Consider the following 21,914-nt stretch of genomic DNA (forward strand, 5'->3'; position numbering starts at 1 on the left):
TCAATAGCTGTTATGTGAACTTCACTGCCTGCCACTAGAGGTGGTTTTTAGGAACCAAGGATACAAATCCTTGGAGCCAAGTCTGAAATCCTATGTATACAGGTGAAATTAGAATATCATCAAAAAGTGCATTTAGTTCAGCAATGCAACTTATTATTTTTTATTTCTATTTTTACTTTTACAAATGCTTTCTTTTGGAAATTCCACAGTAATAAAACAAATAGTTACAATAATACAAAAATAAACATCTTTATTACATTTCATTAATTACATTCCATTTATAATTGACCCGCCTAACAACAAATAATTACAATGAAAACCAATCAAGGCTTCACATATCTTGCTTTGCATGTCATGCATCTATCTCATATTGGTTTCACCTTTTAAGTTGCATGACTGAAATAAATGCACTTTTCGACAATATTCTAATTTTCTGAGTTTCACCTGTACTTAACAGGGCAATCCTAATTATGTCTACTCAGTCCTACTGAAGTCCATGCACCTTACTCCCATCTAAGTGGGGTTAGGATTGCAGCCAAAGTCTGATTGAACGAACTGGGACTCTACTGCCAAGTAAACTTGCTTTGTTAATTATAAACAAACAAACAAAAAATAAATGTCTAATTATTTTGTTAACAAAGTCCTTTGTTGGCTCAGCTTAAGTGTTGCATTCAAATGAGCAGGCCTTATGCCAACGCGTCGAGAGGGATCTAACTAATACAGGTTTCTGCTATTCTGTTCAGGTGCCTAGAGCTCCAGCCAAACAACTTGAAAGCCTTGATGGCCTTAGCTGTGAGCTTTACAAACACCAGCCATCAGCAGGAGGCTTATGAAGCGCTAAGAAACTGGATCAAGCAGAATCCTAAATACAAGTACATAGTCAGGAGTAAAAAAGGATCCCCGGCACTTACCAGGAGAATGTCCAAGGCAGCAGAAGAAAGGTAACAGAAGGTCTGATAAATGGGCATTATGAGATAGATTTGGGGGTTCTTAAAAGCAGTCACAGTACTTTAAGAGAGTCATGTGGTCTCCTTCAGATGTTACTGGACTACAACTCCCATCATCCTAGACCAGACTTTTTCAACTTTGGGTTCCCAGGTGTTGTTGGACTACAACTTAAATGGCTGAGGACCGCAATACCCCAAGGATCGCCTCTCCCCCTATGAACCTACCTGGATCCTGAGATCATGCTCTGAGGCCCTTCTTCATGTGCCTCCTCCACAAGAGGGTGGCAACACAAGAACTGGCCTTTTCTGCAGTGGCTCCCTGTTTGTGGAATGATCTCCCCAGGGAGATTTGGCTGGTGCCTTCATTATACACCTTTTCAACCAGACCTTGGGCTGATTGACATCCCTTTTGAACGTGTTGTGGGAGGGGGGATTTTTTATTTGTTGTCGTTCTTATTTTTACTATGCATTTTGTGTGTTTTTAATGTTGTGAACTGCCCTGAGATCTGCAGGTGATGGGCGGCATACTAATAATACTAATACAACTTCCTTGAATGATGGTACTTGGGGTCTCAGATTTCAGTGGTGTCCTGTGCAATGCCAAAATTCACCCCTCCCCCTCTCACCTTCCATTCTGCATCATAGTTGTGGCACCCTCAAGGCTCTGCGTCCAATGTGACCGAATTAGTCCCACTCCCCTATATCCACCTCTGCTTCCATCATCCATAGCCAGCAGGAGAAGCAGTGAGGGATGATGGGAGTGGCAGTCCAACAACATCTGGAAACCCAAGATTGAGAAAGACTGCCCTAGACCATTGGCCATACTGGCTGGGACTGATGGGAATTCTATTCCAACATACATCAGGCACAACTTTGACTAACCCTGAAGTACATGTTTCCCCTGCAGTGTAAACTCGACTTCACAACTTTTCCATCCATGCAATTTGAATGCTAGCGCTCTGTCCTACTTCTCCCCTTGCATGTCAGTTGGCTACATCTTTGGGTTTTTCATGAGAGGGTTATGTATGCAGATGCTTGTTCATCCTTTGCTTTACACCAGGCATCCCCAAACTTCGGCCCTCCAGATGTTTTGGACTACAATTCCCATCTTCCCCGACCACTGGTCCTGTTAGCTAGGGATCATGGAAGTTGTAGGCCAAAACATCTGGAGGGCCGCAGTTTGGGGATGCCTGCTTTACACACTCACACACTTGACGGTAGTTACAAAATAGTTTCACAGGCGGAGGGAAGAGGGGAGCTATCATGCTGTCATGGACGCTAGCCCATAGGTGCCCACCAAAGCCTGCGTTTCACTGGTTCAATCTGACATATCAGAACTTGTAGAACTGGTTTCAGCAGGGTTCACACACACCCAAGGCAAAAAGAATGGACCATATGATTTGAACCCTACACGGCTCTTAAAATGTTAAACTTGTCTTTGCCTTGTGCTGCTCTCTTCTTCCAGTTCACTGCTGGAAGAGGTGAAGGAGCTATACCTGGAGGGAGCCCATCAGAACGGGGAGATGATAGACCCGGATTTACAAACAGGACTTGGCGTGCTCTTCCACCTGAATGGAGAATTCAACAGAGCAATAGATGCGTTCAGCGCTGCCCTCACAGTTCGGCCTGAGGTAAGTTTTACACTTTTGCATTAACAGGCTTTTGACACTCTCCTCTTCTGTCTGTTCTTAAAGTCGACCCTGCATTAATGAGCTGTCACTCCAGCCATTAATACTCCGGTGCCTGAAATAGAAATATTAATTGCAAGGAGAGAGTCCCATTTTCAAGAAGTTCTATTCCTGCCCCATTTCTGACTGGCCTGCAAATGAATCAAAGTTGTTTTATAGGGACTTATCCATAGCTATGAGACATGTTCTCATGTTCTATGCCAGTTAATGGAGAAGGCAATTAATTCCAATTCCACCCCCCTTCACCCTCCACTCCACCAGTCATTAATTTGAGGCTGCTGGCAAAGAGAGAGAGAGAAAGCTATATGTACAAGCATTGTACCAATACTAGAAAGCTGTGTTGTGTTTGTCAGGATTATTCATTGTGGAACCGTCTCGGTGCAACCTTAGCAAATGGAGATCGGAGTGAGGAAGCCGTAGAAGCTTACACGAGAGCACTGGAAATCCAGCCTGGCTTCATCAGGTCCAGGTACAATTTAGGAATAAGCTGCATCAACCTTGGAGCATACAGGTGAGAACAGTTCAGCCACCCTTTACATGGAACAGCCAGTTCTTCCCATAATTCTATAGTGTGACCATGAAATGGAGTCTAGAATGGGGCCGTGCAAACTGGAGTAGGGTTGATTTCCAATGGCTGGAGTTGCTAGGTGACCAGGAGCAGTGAAGGGACCACCCAATTGGTGTCCACCCTTTATGGTCTCATGTATACAGTTAACGTTTGCCACTTGGGGACACAAGTTGTTTTCTTTCCACCTACACCAGGGGTGGGGAACCTGTGGCCCTCCAGATGTTGTTGGATGGACTCCTCTCCCATCAGCCTCAGTCAGCATGGCCAGTAGTCAGGGGTGGTGGGAGCTGTCTTTGAGCAATTTCTGGAGGTCCACAAGTTCAACATCCTGGTCCTACAGCCCACCTGCCATGCTGATGGCCGTTTTGCTAGCTTATAGCTCAAAGACTGATGTCTAAAGAAGGAATGGGTGGTGTGTTCTTAGCCCTTTTCTGAATACTCGTAAAAAATGAGTTCAAATGAGCCTGGTTCCAGATGTTTGGGAGATTGCTTCTCTTCCCCCACCTGGTTATAGTCCCCTATATTTGAGTAGAGCTTCTCTAGCAGATCTCCAGTGCAAATTGTGGCTCATGTAAAGAGGGACACCCTGTTGGATAACCCAAAGAGAGCAGGTGTTTCCTGTGTGTTGATCAGAAACACGGCGATCACTGCTTCCAGACACGACCCATGAAGGCCACGGGAAATGGGAGGCCATGCATCACCCTCAGAAGAAATGGCCTTTCTCCCAAGCAGTTCCAAGGGGCTTCTCATTTTCATAACATGCCATTGCCCTGCAAAGCTGGTAGACAAGAGTGTACTAGGTGTCCCTTGGTGGAAGAAAGGTGTCTTAAACTCAAAATGCATGGGATGGCATTTTCTTAGGTTTATGGGCAGTGGCAGGGCTCTGGATATTTGCAAGTGATTGACCTCTTCCAGATATTAGACTGCAACTTCCATTAGCCATATTGGGTGGGGCTGATGAGCCGGAGCAATTTTGTTTTAAAGGGATTAAAGAATCACCTGAGGTGATTCTGGAAAGAAATGTGGAAAAATGAGATTGCTGAATATGATTCATGACAAATTGCTGCTTCGGATTCTTGTTCTGCAAAAGTGTTGACCCCAGTTTTTACACATCTTCTCTTCTACCCAACAGAGAGGCAGTCAGCAATTTCCTCACAGCTCTCAATTTGCAACGAAAGAGCCGCAATCAGCAGCAGGTTCCTCACCCTGCAATTTCAGGTAATATCTGGGCAGCTCTCAGGATTGCTTTGTCTATGATGGACCAGCCAGAACTTTTCCAGGCCGCTAATGTGGGCGATCTGGATGTCCTACTAAAAGCTTTCAACATCGAACCCTGATGCACACAGGGAGAGAGAGAGAGACTCATAGAGAGAGACACTTACCAAGCCCTCAAAAGAAAAAAGAAAGCCCAACCCATCTAGTTCTATACAGAAATAGGAATATCTTTGAATTCCCTGCTTGGACTGAGAAAGACGACGAGGACACTTTGCAGCTGAAAGGTTTCTACGGGATTCCACCAGATCTCCAGAAAAGTAAAAGCACAAAACCTTGTAAATATCACCTTGCTCAAGTCCAGCGATGGATTCATGGGAACAGCAGCTATTATGGTGCATAGGGGAACTGGGCAAAACAACTTCACCTGGATATTCCTTACGACATGTACCTGTACAAAGAAAATGGGTTTTGAATATCATGCTACCACGTGCATAAGAGCACAGAAAGGTGTTGGGTAGCGTTTCCTAAGGAGCTCCTTTGCCCCTCAAATACAGCAGCAGAGGGGAGGATGGATGGCTTCTCACTTCCATCTTCCACGGTTCATTTCCCACATCTGCAGCCATCCATATCTACACGTTGGAGGAGCTGCGTTTCCCCCACCGTTGGCAACCATCTACGGCTGAAACGTTAATTGGATTTTGATTCTGGAGTCTGGATCCCATGAAGCCCTCCAAAGCAGAGATCTCATAAGATCCAAGAAGTCTACGCATGGAGAATTTGAAGGTTGAATCATATGCTGTAGGGGATGGGTTGTGCAAACAGAGGGCCATTTCTAATGCTGTAGCCACTGCTGGTGCAGCGGATTTCTGTATGTGCAGCAGAACTTCCTCCCCCTCTCCTGTTCTCTCCAGCTTCCTGGGTGCCCTCAAAACCAGCTCCAGATGGCTTTGGGAACCCTCTGTAGCAGATGTTGAGGGTACATGGGGAAAGGAGAGGAAACGGAAGTTCCGTTACACCAGTGGAACGGTTCTGGTGCAGCATTAAATACAGCTGCTAAGTTGCAATTTGCACTAGAGGGTTTTTTTTGGGGGGGGTATGCATGGGTAGGGCTGGCCCCAACTTTTTGGGTACCCTGAATGGGTACCTGGATGCACCTCGAACCCCTTCCTGAATCCACAAATTGTCTCTCAAAACCCCATGCCCCTTTTCCTTAGAGAGGTAAGCCTGTTGCTAAGAATGTAATCTACCAATGTCTGTTTTCAGTGATTCTGCAGGGATGTTGCGGTTGAAATCGTGAGCTGTTACCTAGCAGTGCAGGAATGTACCTGAAATCACTTCCCAAGCATTTAGGGAGTGTTTTGTGCAGTTGCTAGGTAGCTGCCACACAGGTTTCCTTCCCCTCCATCAAGCAAGCGAACACCATTGGTGGGTGATAGCAGAATGTTCAGCAGCTGGCTTGCCCAGTGCTCTGATCAGATGTCCACTGTGGCCACGGAGTGTTGTTTTGAGCAGCGCTCACAACAGGACCAGGATCAATGGGTTCATATGCACTTTAATCTAGCTTTTTGTTTTTTATTTGTAAAGGGGGGGCAGGGAAGCAAAAATATAATATACTTTTTACAGATTTGGAGAGAAAGATGCAGATTCAACCATGTTGGCAAAGGACCAATAAGGAACTTGACACAAGGCCCAGCTTTCCTTCCAGGCTGTTTGAAAAATGCAAATAGGAGCCATAAATTACAGTCAAGAAATGGGAGATGATATAGCACGGGTGTTAATGGGAGGCAAATGTCAGCAATCGAAGGACAGACATCTGTTCCCTCGCCCTTTTGGAAGAAAACGAGCAGATGGGCTTGCAGCCCCTGGTCTAGCAAAAGTGCTTCAGCTGATGCTGAACTATTTTGAGATGGGATGGCAAAATTCTCCACTCTCCTTGACGCTACATGATCAGCCAAGGTCACCAGGAAGTGAGTGAGCCCCATTTAAATGAATGGGAGTCACACTCGAGCAGAGGAGGCACTTGAGTTCAGTGGGGCTCACGCAGGAGAAATGTCCTGGTCCATTGGGTCCCAAGGAAATAAAGTGCCCTTTAATTCCAGTTGATTTCAGAAGTAGACAAAATGCTAGATTTTCAGATGACGTTAGACATTTGAATGGAACGTTAAGTGCCAGAGCGAAGGCACACGAAGAACCGTCCACCCAGGATGGATTATCAGGATGTATCGATAATTTCATTTTCTAAGTAAAATAAAAAAATTCCTTCAGTAGCACCTTAAAGACCAACTAAGTTTTTATTTTGGTATGAGCTTTCGTGTGCATGCACACTTCTTCAGATACAGTGAAATAGAAGTCCCCAGGCACTTACGTAGGGGAGGGGTGGGGATGGTGAATATTTGTAATTTTCATTTAAAATAAATAAATAAATCACAAACTATGGTATAAAAACGGGGAAAGGGAGGGTATGTAGCGTTTCATACTTGGGAATGTTACACACAGGGTATGGCTTGGACTCCTTGAAGCCTGATCGCTCTGGCTTGTTTATCTTGGCTTAGCAGGCAGTGCATTCCCAAACCTCATTGAAAACATGGATGTGCTGGCACAGCCCAAGTGGAGAATGTTTCCAAAATGTAATGATGTTCTCTTAAATGATCACCAAGAACCATGCCCATAAATGTCAGATGTGGCTGAATGGCATCTCCCATCATCCCTGCTGGCCATGGGCCCATGCTTGCCGGGGCTGATGGGAGTTGTAGTTCAGCAACATCTGGCAAGCCGACAGTACCCCCTAGCTCAGACCAAAGGTTTATCTAGGCCGGCAGTGGGCAGAATAGTTGAGGATCTGCTGGGAGACGCCTGGCAAGTAGATTGGGAAGGGTTTCCAACTCTCAATCATTTAACAATGGCAACAACAAAATGACGCACAAACCCTCACCCACTGTATCATTGTTGGATGAAGCAAGAAGGGGCAAGGTGGGTTACCTAGGATTGGTTTTTTATGTGAAAGTACTGTGAACTCAATTAAGTTATGGTATCCAAAACAAATTCCTGGGTTCGGGATTCTTTTAACTTTGAGTGTACATCATTTGTCCCTGGCCCTGGTTGGTCAGTCTCAGGATTCTAGTAAATAAGCAATGAAGTGGGTCCTGCGAGCCTAAAGTCTAAAGGCCACTGCTTCAGAAGTCTGTTTTCAGCATTAAGTGGTATATAAATTAATTCTTCTTTGTCATCGCTTAAGCCAGCACTGCTGTCTCCAACAGGGCAAATTCATTCATTCATATCATTCATATATGATAGCTGACAGCCTTCTCCTGGCGCTTGTCCCCGGCTGAAAGATATAGTGCCTCAGGACATGGAGGTTCTGCTCAGCTGTCATTGCTAATCGGTAGGCCTACACAAGGTCCCAGAAGCAGAGTGCATTTCAAGAAAAAAAGAAACCATTCAGCAGTAATAAGCAAAGATCTTTACACAGACAGCAATAAAACTTAGGATGCAAATGCTCCGATCCATCTTGCCATTCTCTCTGCATGCAGCAATGCTATTAGTGCATATCTGGTGAAAACGGCCATTTATTTTTATGGCTTACAAACAAACACCTTTGCTGTCTCTTTTATTGCTCACAATGTCCAGATGCAACAGTTCATTAGCAACACTGCAAACCGTTCAGAATAGTTTGTTGCTGTAGCCTGTTGGACAGGGCAGATCCGAGCGGTGCTCAGAGCCAAGGAGCACAATGCGGTAGGGATGTCCTCCAGCACCTTTGAAATGGACAACAGTTTGGGTCAGACAACACACAACAGACCTCTATAAGAGGCATCCACATTTAGAAACAAAACAAAAACCTGTATAGTCAACCAGAGTTGGTGGTGGTGGTTTTCAACAGTACCAAGAAGGGGTTAACCTGTGGTTACCAGATGTCCCCGTTTCCCGGGGACAGTCCCCAGATTTACAAATCTGTCCCCGGACAAAATCCATCCCTGGAATGTCCCTGGATTTCATTTAATGTCCCCGGATTTATATTTTAAGTGTTGTAGATTTATTAGTAGGGAATGAATGTTGCGTGATTGGTTCAACGGCACAAGAAACATCATATGGGGACTTCCGGCGAGGCAAAATGGCAGGCGCCACAGCAGCAAGCAGCTCCTGAAGCCAGCCAGAGCCAACTGCGCTACCAGGCTGGCTCTGGGCTGCTGAGACTGCCACTGCTGCCACCACTGCCAAGGGGGAACTGGGGACGCCCGGCGTGTCAACAGGGGGAAGCGCTGACACCCACCCACCCCGTGACCCAAATCGAGCCGGGAGGGAGAGTGCCCGGCCACCCGCCCAGTGGCACTCTGGGGCCAGGAAAACCCTGGAGCTGATGCAGGGACAAGGAGAAGAGAAGGAGAAGGAAGAGAGAGAAAGAGGAAGGAGAAAAAAAGAGGGGGGCCAAGCCCAGGTCTGACCCGAGCCTACTCCACAGCGGCTAGCACTCCAAGAGAGCAGGCTGGGGCCCAGGCCCAGCTCTAGGGGTAGTCTCAGGGGTGCTGGGCCGGCAGGAGGGCGCTGCGCGGCGAAGCCACGCAGACGCCGTGCTGCGTGCTGCACCCACCCACCAGGGCGGGGGCGCCGGAACGATCTCCATGCCACGGCGCCACGGCGCCCAACTGGCTTGAGACGGCCCTGCTGGGGCTCAGAGGAAGGCCACACAACAGAGGAGACCACAGAAGATAAAATATTACTTCTTAATATATATATATTTAATAATTTTTTAAAATAACTTTTTTTTCTCTTTTCAAAAAAAAAAGTGTCCCCGGATTCTTTGAAAAAAATCTGTTAACCTTCCCTCCCATCCTCATGGTTCTGAAGAAAATAGCTCCCCTGACACACACACACCCAAGCCACCAAGGTGGGCAGCTCATATCATTGCTGATGAGGGCTTCTGGATGAGTAACAGCCTGGGGGTGGGGAAGTGGATTTCTTTTTCCATTTTTTACCCAATTATGGTGCAAGACTAACTCTTGCACCTACACATCACCATGCTGATTAAATCACAGGGCAGTTACTGATCAATGTTTTTCAAAAGATGCATAAATTTAGCATCATGTGTATTTGGTCCATAGAAGGGATCTACTGCCAGTTGAAGGAAACCTAGACTTTGCTCCGTCAAGTAGGACCCCTAAAGCAACTACCTCTGCTGCCCTGCTGATTTCCGTCCTCTCCTGTGTACCTCACCGTGGTCCCATTAACACCATACCTTTAAAGCACTAGGATACCACAAATCACGGCTTCTCCCAAAGAATTCTGGGCACTGTCGTTTCTTAAGGGGGCTGGGAGCTTTTTAGGAGACCCCTTATTCCTTGCACAAAGTTACAGTTCTCTGTGATTAACTGCTAAACCAATCTGAGAATTGTAGCTCTGTGAGGTGAACAGAGGTCTGCTAACACCTCTCAGCAGCTTTTGCAAATTGCAGCTCCCAGGATTCTTTGGGGGAATGCCATGACTGGGTAAAGTGGCGTCATAGTGCTTTAATGTGGCGTTTTGCTGCTCTGATCCCGCAAGGGGACAATGACAATAAAGATCTATTCTATTCTATTCCATTCCATTCCATTCTCTTGTGGAGGACAGGATGAAGCCGGGTTTCCTACACACACACACACACACACACACACACACACACACACACACACACACCGGTGTGCAGCATCCTAGAAAAATAAGAAGCTGCTTAAAGGAGAAAGAGTGTACACATTGTCCCCTGCCTCCACCTTTCGGGTTCACTTTTAGTGCAAGCTTTGGAACTCATTGACACTTGACATTATAAGCTGTGTCTTCATGGTAGAGCTACTTGCAGTGGGCAATGCAGGATCACCGCCCCAAGTGACACCCCTGTGCCAACACATCATCTCCTTTCTTTTAGTCAAACGTGTTGTGTCATTTTCCTGCCAGTGATGTGGAGCAAGGCAGAGTGACAGCATGGGCACATCTGACTAAACTTTGTGGAAGCAGGAAGTGAAATTCAACATGGAAAGGGGGGGGGAGAGAATTGAACACAGGAATACCATTTTTGGCAGCAGCCCTGTGTCAAGTGCCACATGTAGACCCACTCTTGCAACTCATAGGGTGGTATTCAGCTAAGGTCACACCATACCTTTAAAGCACTACAATGCCACTTTAAACAGTCATGGCTTCTTCCAAAGAATTCCGGGAGCCGTATTTTGTTAAGGTTGCTGAGAGTTGTTGGATACCCCTATTCCCCTTTCAGAACAACAATTCCCAGAATCCCCAGTGAAGAGTGATTGATTGTTAAATCACTCTTGAAGCTGTAGCTCTATGAGAGTCTCCTAGCAACTTACAGCTCCCAGAATGCTTTGGGGGACCATGACTGTTCAAAAAGGTATCATACTGCTTTAATTGTGTGGTGTGAATACAGCTTTGTTGTTGTTGTTTAGTCGTTTAGTTGTGTCCGACTCTTCGTGACCCCATGGACCATAGCACGCCAGGCACTCCTGTCTTCCACTGCCTCCCGCAGTTTGGTCAAACTCATGTTGGTAGCTTCGAGAACACTGTCCAACCATCTTGTCCTCTGACGTCCCCTTCTCCTAGTGCCCTCAATCTTTCCCAACATCAGGGTCTTTTCCAAGGATTCTTCTCTTCTCATGAGGTGGCCAAAGTATTGGAGCCTCAGCTTCACGATCTGTCCTTCCAGGGAGCACTCAGGGCTGATTTCCTTAAGAATGGATAGGTTTGATCTTCTAGCAGTCCATGGGACTCTCAAGAGTCTCCTCCAGCACCATAATTCAAAAGCATCAATTCTTCGACGATCAGCCTTCTTTATGGTCCAGCTCTCACTTCCATACATCACTACTGGGAAAACCATAGCTTTAACTATACGGACCTTTGTCGGCAAAGTGATGTCTCTGCTTTTTAAGATGCTGTCATGTTTTAGTCATGTTCATTAATTTCATTGGGTTTACTCTTGAGTAAAATGTAGCTGAATACCACCCATAGTATCTGCAGCTTCAAATTTATTCTAGCAGAGAAGTTTTAAAAAGGAGCCTCACTGTTTCAACAAAGCCTTCTCTTCCTGCACTTTGAAATACACACACACACACACAGTATATTAAAAAACCATTCCCCTAAATTTTGGTTTTCTTCTTTCTCATTCAAGACATTGTTTTTATGGCGAGTTGAGAAACCATATCTACATATAAATATTGTTGTTTGAGTTAGTATATTATCCCTCTCTTGATATATATATATATATATGGGTTTTATCTAGTAGTGTAAGTTTGTAAATATATATATATATTTTAAGGAATTACATAGCCTCAGGTAGCAACGTAGTGCATGCGAGCTGTATTTAACACCAACCTAAAAAGCGCACTACTGGTATAACGCATGTCAAAAAGCAACAAATCTTTTAAACATAAGTTTATGCTGTGCATGACTAATGGTTTTGCTAGTCATTAAGATAGCAAAATCAACACACCAAGCTGCAGTTCAATGGGTTTGAAAGATAAATCAGATTAGCTATATAGTCTTAAAATGAGGGGACAGTGTTATGTTCCTTTGGAGTTATAAGAGGCACATGGATGGCAAGAAACACTCCTTGACCCTGTCATTAGCCAGGGAGGTGCCCCCCTTGGGTAGCCATTGGTGAACCAGCTCCTTACTTCTCCACTCCTCTGAGGATTCACACTAGCCTGCAAATGGACATCTCCCCTCTCCTTTTTGCAGGCGGGGTTTGAATCCAAACCCTGCCTGCAAAGGGACACTGGCAGGCAAGAGCTGGCAATCTGCCGATTGCCAGAACTTACAAAGGCGCAGGCAGACCCTGCTTTGCCACATCCTTATCTTCCCCATGCCTGAAGGCAGATATGGCATCAGGTGCAGGGCAGATGGGCACAGCTTGGCAAAAACAGCCCCACAGGCCAAATGGAGAGGCCTGCCAAGGTGGCGAATGGCCGGGTATTGCATGTTTTGCTGCTAGGGTGGGGGGAGGGGAATGAGTCCCATTTTGGACTCCTCCACCACAGGCACCAACATGCCTTGGGACCAGCTGTGGTCCATTGCTTGCAGATTTGCTGCTATTCTGCATGGCTCACAAATTGGAAAAGAGAATAAGATGGCAGGCTTTAAAGCCCCGAGTCCAAAAGGAGCACTGATCCAGGAAGAAAGGGGTCAAAAGTGGGATGCAGTCACTGCTAGCAAAGGAGGGCATGTCATTAACCACCACAGGAATCAAGGGCCTGCAGAAGATAGGGGGTTACGATGGGGATATTGGGGCACAGTTACCTGGAGATATATATTCTTCCCATGCTGGGGCAGAAAGCAGTAGCTGAGGTGGGGATACCAAACCACTAGTGACAGGCTAGCAAAGAAAAACGCAAACCCTTGGCTATAGCCTAATTCTCTGCAAGGGTCTTGCACTCTTTGCTTGCCTCCTTTTACAGCCTTTTCCCTTCGGCTCAAAACATGGTCACTGTTCTTGCCTAACATGTCAGTGGACAGCAGCTGCACTTCCAAATGTAGAAAAACATACCGTACTATTCTATTGCACAGGCCGCATAGAGTTACCATGTGAGTCATACTACGTAGTGGGACTAAGGCAGGCATCCCCAACCCTGCCCCCCCCCCGATGTTTTGGGACTACAACTCCCATCATACCTAGCTAACAGGACCAGTGATCAGGGATGATGGGAATTGTAGTCCCAAAACAGCTGGAGGGCAGAGTTTGGGGGTGTCTGGACTAAGGGAACATGAACCCACTCATGTGCTTTAAGACTACCTCCGAGTAGAGAAAATCAAATGAAAAGATTCCAAGAGCTCTGGCCAGGTAGTAGATTAATTTTTAGAAAGTTTTAAGTTGAGAATAATAAGACAAAATCCAGTAGCAATCCAGTTTTTAGGAATCCAGGACAAGGCCCTGTTTCGGTTTATTCTTCTTCAGCTCTAGTTTCAAGGTCAAAGTTGGAATCTTTTCATTTGATTTTATCAACTCTCCAAGGACTCCAATTTATTTAGTACCTCTGAGTAGAGGCAGAGGAAGGAGCAGGGCCTCTAGGTCAGAGGATTTCCCAGAATGCAGCAGAGCATCAGGATTCCCACATCCATCAAGTCAACAAGAACAAGAGAGCAAGTTTGGCTTGCCCGCCATAAACTGTCATAGTTTTCTTCAATGGACTGTAGGGTTTGCAATTTTTACAATAGTAACAAAGCCTTTATTCTCAATGGCTATTTTTGAGGGCGTGTGTGTGTTTGAGGGAACCATGACAGTTAACACAGCTCGAGATGGTGGTGTAGACACGTCTGCCATCTTGGGTGCCCATACATCTACAACAGTCCCTTTGACAGATATAAGGGTTTTGAAGGTACTGCTGGGGAATCAGGTGGATTCCCCACTCTCCTAGCAGGGGTTTGGTCGATATTCTCATCCAACATCGTCAGCCTTGGGTCTGAGGGTGTTAGGTCAAGGATGTTGACCGGAGGGAATCTGAGCCCTCATCTTCTCATCGGGGATGTGCTGGGAGGATTGTAATCCCATCAGAAGATCCACAGAGAAAGTGACTTTAGGCAACAGGCAAGGAGCCGGTTGTATGTGGGCCGAATGCAGCTCAGGATGCTTTCAGATCTGGGCTTCCCCACCTAGCAAAAGACGTACAAAGTAAATTCCTATTTGTGCAAATGGGACCATTTTTCCTAGGCCAAATTGCAACGCAGGGATGGGATTCCCAGGGGGCGGCAGCTGGGGAAGGAAGGGTCAACTGTGCCCTCCCTGTCCCTGCTCCCCCACCCACCCAGAACCACATCCCTGGGCTGCCATTAAGGCTTAGAACAGGCATCCCCAAACTTCGGCCCTCCAGATGTTTTGGACTACAATTCCCATCTTCCCCAACCACTGCTCCTGTTAGCTAGGGATCATGGGAGTTGTAGGACAAAATATCTGGAGGGCCGCAGTTTGGGGATGCCTGGCTTAGAAGAAAAGATATGTCTGCACGGTATGTCTGTTATAGAGGTGGGTGATTGACTGCCAAAGACATTGAAACGTAGAATTTCTTTGTGTGCGCATGCTACAGAGGTGAGGGTTGAGGTCATGGAGCTCTTCCTATTCATACTCACCTTCCAGCCTTTCTCTGCCATAGGAGAAAAACACTTGCTAAAGGCCAGCTCCTAGCTCTGCTGACCCAAATCCATGGCTCAGTTGTATTTGGAAGACCTTGGCCTTACTATGCTTCCTCTTCCTCCGCTTGCATAATTCCTTCTCCATGCATCATGACTGGGCTGAATATTGCATTTTACATTAGCAGCTTTTAAAGAAATATCTGTACTATTTATCAACTGTAAATTTAGGGGAAATGTTTATAAATATATATTTTTTATATATCAAGTGTAAGGTTAAATAGATGCAACTCAGAGCATATATAGTTTTGAACAGAATCTTGTGCTGCCTCTGCTACACGATAGTTTCGAATTTTCAGTATCCTGAAACAAGTCTGGGTCTTTTTTATTTTATTTTAAAGCTCAAGTACAGTCAATAATAGCTTATGAGTCTGCAGCTCATTTGCATCTTGGTGGATAATTTATTTTGTGGAGGCACCAATCCTGCAAAGATTTACAAATTATTATTTTTTGAGGGGTCATTTACCAAAGGATCTTATTTCTCATGCAAACCTATATCCTAAAAGCAAACCCATTTTCTAAGTCTGGGTCCTTATGTGACCAAAATGTTATCGTGGAGGAGGAGGTAGCAAAAGACTTGAAGAAACCCCAAATTTGTGGAGGTATATAAATTCTTTATGTACGAAAACAGACTTTAGAGAAGGGACCTGGGAACTTCTACTTGTGGATTCTCCATACAATGATGGCAGGTCAAGAGCTTTTGCCGAAAATATCTGTGTTCCAAATCATAGTAAGTTTAAAGTATGGTTAGAATATAATACTGACTTTTGCAAACTATTAGGTTCAAAATTCCTGGAGATAAAGGCAAACATGAGCACGTCTTTGCAGGATGTGGAGCCTTAAAATATGAAAGATGCCACTGGAAGCCAAATAAATGTTTGAATGTTTACATTCACTTCCAAGAGAAATCCAGTCTGAGGAAAACATCTGATTATGTGGTTTATGGTTAGCCTGCAAATAAGGGGAAAAAAACATTTCTGCCTCTAAATACTTAGTGCATTATTAGTCACATATAATAGTTAAAGAAACAACAGTTCTATAGTTTAATGAAGCTTCAAAGTGATGTTTCCGTGCTCTGCTCTTTAATGTAACCTATGCTTTTAACTTGGAACTGTATGGATATTTAGTGTATTTTATTTATAAGGCTGATGAGATAAAAAATTTGCAGAGCACCACAGTAAATGTATTTTTGTACGGTAATGGAAGCATGCCTTCCTTCGATTCTTTTTCCACTTATTAAATTGTATTTATTTTCCTGTATTTATAAAAATCGTGCAATTTTTAAATATGTTCTAAAATAAACTTTGTCTGTGGCTTCAAGTTATTTGTTGCCTGGAGATTTAGAAGGATTTATTTCTGCCAGGGTGAAAGCTATTTCCTCCTCCATACACAAAGTTAATTTGTTTCATTGTGTTAATGGTTAAGAACCAGAGTAGAGTTGCACTTTTGTTCATCCAGTCCCCAAATGGACCCAGGATTTGGTGGAAGACTCAAGCAACCCTGTCAAATCATCTGGAAATAGTGAGCACAAAAAAAGTGTGTTTCTGTGTGGAATAGACAACATAAACCAACACATGCAAAATTGTTTTTTTGGTGTGTTTTTTTAATTTAAAACAGTTGCAACCATCTCATTCACATCCCTTCTTGTGGCAGACAGATTCTCTTCAAACGATGATTAGCGTTTCACGCCAACAATTCGGAACAGTGCTAAACTCATCCAAATTGCAAACATTTCCAGGATACAGTAGTTAACCTCAAATAGTGGGGCAGGACTCGTACAGTAATCTGATCCAATGTGAGAAGCAGAAAAGGGAAGGAGTGCGTAAGAGATTAAAATGAAAAGGCACTGCCAGTTCCACCGTAAATTTGCATAGTCGTTCAATGCCTCAGGAATCGGGGGAGGGGGGTGACCTAGCAAAACTGCCACAAGGATGGAAAACAAAGGATATAAACTGGAGATACATTTTAAGATACAGTTTGCCTTACTGATCTGCAACACAATGGAAGATTCAGATACTTTTTAATATGCCACATCCATACTTACAACTGCAATGATTGAAAAATGTGCCGCAGCACTTATGGGCCAAACACCACACTCACAGGTGTTGCTGCCCTGAAGTGGTGCCTGCAATAGCACTCATCCTGCACCAGATGCAACTTTCTCCATGGGGTCACTTGGGCCCCATACACATAATATTAAGCCATAGTTACAAACAAACCATGGTTTACCGCGAAACGACAGCATGCTGGTACACGCTGCTCAAATACTGCCTGCCCTGCGTCTCCCTTTGCACACAGACCACTGTCGGCTTAGCATTATTTGCAAACCAGCTCAGTGTTGTTGGCTTGATTTCCTCCATATAAACCTCAACAGGATGGCAAGAACAAGCCTTGGTTTCCTCCCATGACTGGAGAGGGGGAAAACTACAAGTAGTGGTTCACACGTCACGCTAAGCCAGCACTGTAATTAGTTTCCTCCTAGCTCTGCAAAAGAGAAGAGTGGGACGGATACAATCTGAGCAGCGTTTACCAGCATGGGATTTTAACGCAGCTAGATCTGACATCAGGCACTCGGGGCATGAGCACTAATCTTGTCAGTACATTAAATGTGGAAAAGTTACCATGAAGCAAGTTATCCATGGAATATTTTGTAAAGGAGAGTCCCGGGTGTGCAACAGGAATGAAAGGTTCCACTCGCAGGATTGCCCTCCAGAAAAGATAACTCATGGAGGTGTAATTTTTATACATGTGTGCACTTGCTGGATCATTTCAACAAACTGGCTCTTATTTGCTAGCAAACAGGATGATGCTAATCAAGGAGACATTTAACCCCATTAACAATGGCTTATTCCGGTGTAACATTTGGTACACAGGTCTCGTTTATTAGCACCATACTGTTTGTTGGCAAGGAAGAGCAACTCTCCTAGATTGCATATGATTAACATTGACAAGGAACAAATTGGAGGGAAGAGACCAGCTCCCGTGTCCAATAAAGATTAAGTTTTGATTTTTTTCGTCACTTGGGTGTTGCCAAATTGGTGTTCAAAATGTGGCCATCAGCCATCAGGTTGACCATAGTGAAAACAAATGGAAAATTTGGGGTTTCTTCCTCAGTTTACAAATCTACAACAAAGCCAACCGAATTCTAATCAAGTAAATTATCATCCTCTTTCTCTTAAAAGACAACAACTAACTTTGCAGAAAAAATTGAAATGTGAAGCAGTCTTTTAATCAAACTTAATAGAAAGTGGAATCAAAGAGGTCCTTATTCCTATTGTATGGCTCTGTACAGGATCCAATGGGGCTTTTTCATACACAAAGGCTCTTCTCCCGTTCATTTCAATGCCACTCTTGCAGGAAAACATCCCAGCGGATCAAACCTTTTTTGGGAGGCGATTAAGTCAATGATGCAATGGAGTAGTGGAAAAAATGCTGTGCTTGCCAACTGCACACAGGAGGAGGAGCTGCTAGGGACCCCATTTAGCAGAGAAGACAACCAAGGTGACATCCAAACCATATATTTAATGCCCATTTATACCACTTTAACAGTCACAGCTTCTTCATGGCTTCTCCTGTAGTTAAGGGTGCTGAGAGTTGTTCAGAATCCCTTCACAGAGACACAGTTGCCAAGACCCGACAGCTTCCAGCTTTCTTTGGGTGGGGTGTCATGAATGTTAAAGTGGTACGAAAGAGTCCTTCAAATGTATAGCATGGGTGTTGACCCAAAACAGATCCCACAGCCAAATTCTCTACATTTCCCAGAGGGTGAAAAAAAGCCCCATTGTTTATATTTAGCTGGGAGTCCTTAAGCTTTAATCCCAGATGTAAGGGCAGTGCCCTCAGCTGTCCGCCACCAATAACCATGTACTTGCCATGCGGAACGAACTGCCCTTTCATCCTAGCTAAAATGCCAATGGACTGAGGAGGAGGTGCTTTTAAAAGCAAAGTCTTGCCTTCATCCTCCAAAGTCATGTGTGTACCTATTTCATTGTTGGCACTCCCCACTTTAGTAATTACACAGCAATAAGTTAATTGGGTTGGCCCACAACCTTTATGCGCACAGCCCCGGATGTAAAATGAGGGAAGCATCCACCGAAATCCTCTCTCTGCAAGCTCTGTTAAATGAATTTAAGCTGCGAACCGCCCTCTGATCTTCGGATGAAGGGTGGTACACAAATTTAATAACAATAATATGTGCTCTTGATCCCATTTCATTTCAACAGGGCTCATGAGGAAGACCTGGTGGGCTGCATCCAGAGTTTATCTGCATCCAAGATTCAAATTCCACCAAGATATACAAGCCTATTTACTGACCCCAAACATAGCCTGTGTGAGGAATAAATTAAGGACTTGGAGGAAAACAAGTTTTTCTGCCCTGCATTTTTTAAATTGTCTCGTGTTCCCGTGGCCCTCATAGGCAAAACTGCACATGCACACAAATATGTGTGGAGCTTTGTGCTAAAGAACATTCCAAAAGGAGAAGCAGGGAGCAAATGTTTGATAGTGAAGAGCTAGATAATACCTTAAGCACCAATGCCTGAGCTTCTCAGCTGTTGTTCTTTGGGTTTGGATACTGTGCTTTGCATACATTCATCTCTCACTCTCATATATAAATATTCACACAGAGAGAGAGAGCTATTTTAGATAAGAGTCTCTATACAGGAAGATAGCTTAACAAGTTTGCTTCTGGGAAATCTGACTGGCTCCCAGATTCAAGAAGGAACATGCTGAGAGTTCCCCTTATTTACACTTAGATATAGGATGCTGGCATAGCAGATCTCGCCTGCTTTGAACGAGCCCTTATACGTCCACAAGGTGGAGGAAAGACCACTTTGCTGAATTTTCGCAGGCACAGGAGACCTTATTTAAATAAGCACAATGTGACAAATCCGGACTCTGCAGAAATCATCAGAATTAGACACATTCTAAGGTAACAGCAAATAGCAGCAGATCAGCCGGCAAATTTTTGTGGTACATTCATCGTGACTTGGGAAGCTGTAATTGAAAGTAGCCTGGGGCTAGGTTGCGAGACAGATCAGCATTCTAACATGCCTGTAGCAGTGCTGTAAATAAAGCAAAGTGGTGATGGTAGAATAGGCCCCAAGATATAGGCTTTGGATTCACCACTCGCAGTGTTGTTGGGCTCGAAAGCCTCTTTCTGCCTTTTGTGGCTGTTCATTTGTAGAATCTAACCTGAGATACAAGGTCTTAAGCAGCATCACATTTGCCTCAAATGATGCTGGCTCCAAGCATAAATAGCTGAAACACCGATCTTTCCATAAAGAAACTCTGTGTATGTGCATGTATACACATGCACACACACACACAAACACACACACACTGTAATGGCTCCTGAACTTCTGCGCAAGTAGTATGTCATTTACTGCAGATTGATGCTTGATACAGGTATGTCTGCTGTTTTCTATGGTAACAGCTGCATTTGCTTGACCCAAATCAGTAGGCACCACTTTATTTGCCATTGTAAATTCCCTAACAATCCAGTAATTCAACAGAGGCAAAGGCAAGTAATAAAAAAGAACTTACCAGGCCTATGAGTTCACACAATGAATTGAGGGGGGAAATACCCATCCCCTCTTTTACGCCTGTAAAGCCATAAAATAGTACAGTGAAAATAGTTTGAAAATAGTGTGAAATTGAAAAGAAGACATTGGAGGCAGTGGGGAGGTTTTTTAGAAAGGGATACTTGGCTCCTTTGCAAACTGCTGACAAGTCAGTATGATGGTTTTAAAATGGAAGGAAAAAAAATCAATCCATCAGCAGGCTATTTCATGGGAAGAAATTTTAAATAATTAAACAAGCTATGCCAGAGGAACAGGACTCCCTGCATATTTGCTAGACACGGTTCCTCTACGGAGCATCATTGCCAGGGAAGGTTATATATTTTAGCTTCTCCATAAAGGGTCCCTATCTTTAAAATATTTTGTAGGAAATACTACAGTGGCATAAAAGTGGAAGGAAAATCAAAGCAGACTGACTTCGGGTCCAGTACATTTTACGACCCTGATGGGGTCTTCTTCTGTGATAAAGGATTCCCAACCGATCCACAAACATTTGCATGTCCTCACCCTGTGACTCTCCCCCATCTTGTCATCGTAGCAACTCTAGTTCCTTGGGTTGGTGGGGCAAGAGCTAGTCACAAGGTGAGCACTTGTAAACGTTACGGAGCAGGATGGGAATACTTGTCATGGAGATCCATGCAAAAGCATGAATAACCGAGGAGGAAAAACAGCCAAGTTGCAGTTTGCTGATCCACAGCCCTACATGAACCATGTGTGAGGATTTATCTCACAATGGGAGAAGCAGACACATGCACAGACACAAATGTGCATACCGATCCACTGAATTGGGTGAAATGAGCACATTCTTATGAAGCGAGTTCTCGAACCATCAGCAATTGCTAGGTCAAGGCATAGAAATGGAAGATATGTTTTGAAGCCACCCAAAGCACCGTTGTGTTTTTTTGGGGGGGGATTGAACACCCAGATTTGTTTGTTTGTTTGGCCAAACTCCAAGCTCCCTTAGCTTCAGTTATTAACCTTGATTTCACACGCCCTCATCTGCAACATATTCTGGGCCATTACATCCTGGGATAACACAGTGCTATTCAAAAAAGAAAAAGGGGAAAAATAAATCTAACCATGGAGATACAACAGAGATCACAACTAAGCCACTTTTTCAGGCTGGCAAACAGATCTTCCACCAAACATTCCCTTCAGGGTGGTGGTAAACTCCCCAGTCAAAGGCAGTGGCTTGGCTACCATCACTGATTCCGTAACAGTCGTTGAGAGTCGAAACTGACTTGCGAGGTAAGAAGGTGGGTGTTTCAGAGTTTGAGAGTAGTCTCGTGTTCTCCAGTTGCTTGTTGCAATCTCCGCTAGTGATCAGAACAGCCTTAAGGTCGCCACAAAGTGTATACATTTTTTAAAAAATCCTAGAACGCACTGTGACCCAACCAAAAATTCCTCTACTACAGTGTAAGAAGGCATCAAATGATTGATCCTGATTTTAAGCTATAAATAGTACCCAAATGTTTTCCTTTTTGCTCCTTTTGGCAGTCCAAAGGCTTTGCTTGTTTGAAACGACTTTTTGGCAGAAGAAAAAGGCTTATGGCTTCTTAAGGCCGAGAGGCATTTACTAAGGCCTAACTTGGTATCCTGCGGTAAAAGTAAATATACCCCAACTCCTTGGGTGGTCGCTCAGAGGCACAGACTTTGAGGTCATTGTAGATCACCCACCTGAAACAAAGAGATGGGAGAAAAAAAGAAAAAAGCAATCAGTGTATTGAGAAATCAGGCTTAATGCCCAATCCTGCAGGGC

The 21,914-nt window shown here is 44.5% G+C and overlaps 2 protein-coding genes across 4 annotated transcripts in view; one reads left to right on the plus strand and one right to left on the minus strand.

Moving 5' to 3' along the window:
• PEX5L (peroxisomal biogenesis factor 5 like) overlaps window positions 1-6,546 on the plus strand; it is a 59,900-nt gene extending 53,354 nt beyond the window's left edge. For both annotated transcript variants that reach the window (XM_035133247.2, XM_035133245.2), the window contains exons 10-13: window positions 744-941; window positions 2,413-2,578; window positions 2,989-3,146; window positions 4,336-6,546. In XM_035133247.2, the coding sequence (XP_034989138.1) occupies window positions 744-941; window positions 2,413-2,578; window positions 2,989-3,146; window positions 4,336-4,540 (727 nt within the window). In that variant the 3' untranslated portion in view covers window positions 4,541-6,546. The remainder of the gene's footprint in view (window positions 1-743; window positions 942-2,412; window positions 2,579-2,988; window positions 3,147-4,335) is intronic.
• A 10,925-nt stretch (window positions 6,547-17,471) lies between these two features.
• The window catches only part of USP13 (ubiquitin specific peptidase 13), a 67,281-nt gene continuing 62,838 nt past the window's right edge, over window positions 17,472-21,914 (minus strand). For both annotated transcript variants that reach the window (XM_035133042.2, XM_060274355.1), the window contains exon 21: window positions 17,472-21,832. In XM_035133042.2, the coding sequence (XP_034988933.2) occupies window positions 21,739-21,832 (94 nt within the window). In that variant the 3' untranslated portion in view covers window positions 17,472-21,738. The remainder of the gene's footprint in view (window positions 21,833-21,914) is intronic.

Source organism: Zootoca vivipara, chromosome 5, assembly GCF_963506605.1.
Source record: "Zootoca vivipara chromosome 5, rZooViv1.1, whole genome shotgun sequence".
In the NCBI taxonomy this organism is placed as follows: Eukaryota; Metazoa; Chordata; class Lepidosauria; order Squamata; family Lacertidae; genus Zootoca; species Zootoca vivipara.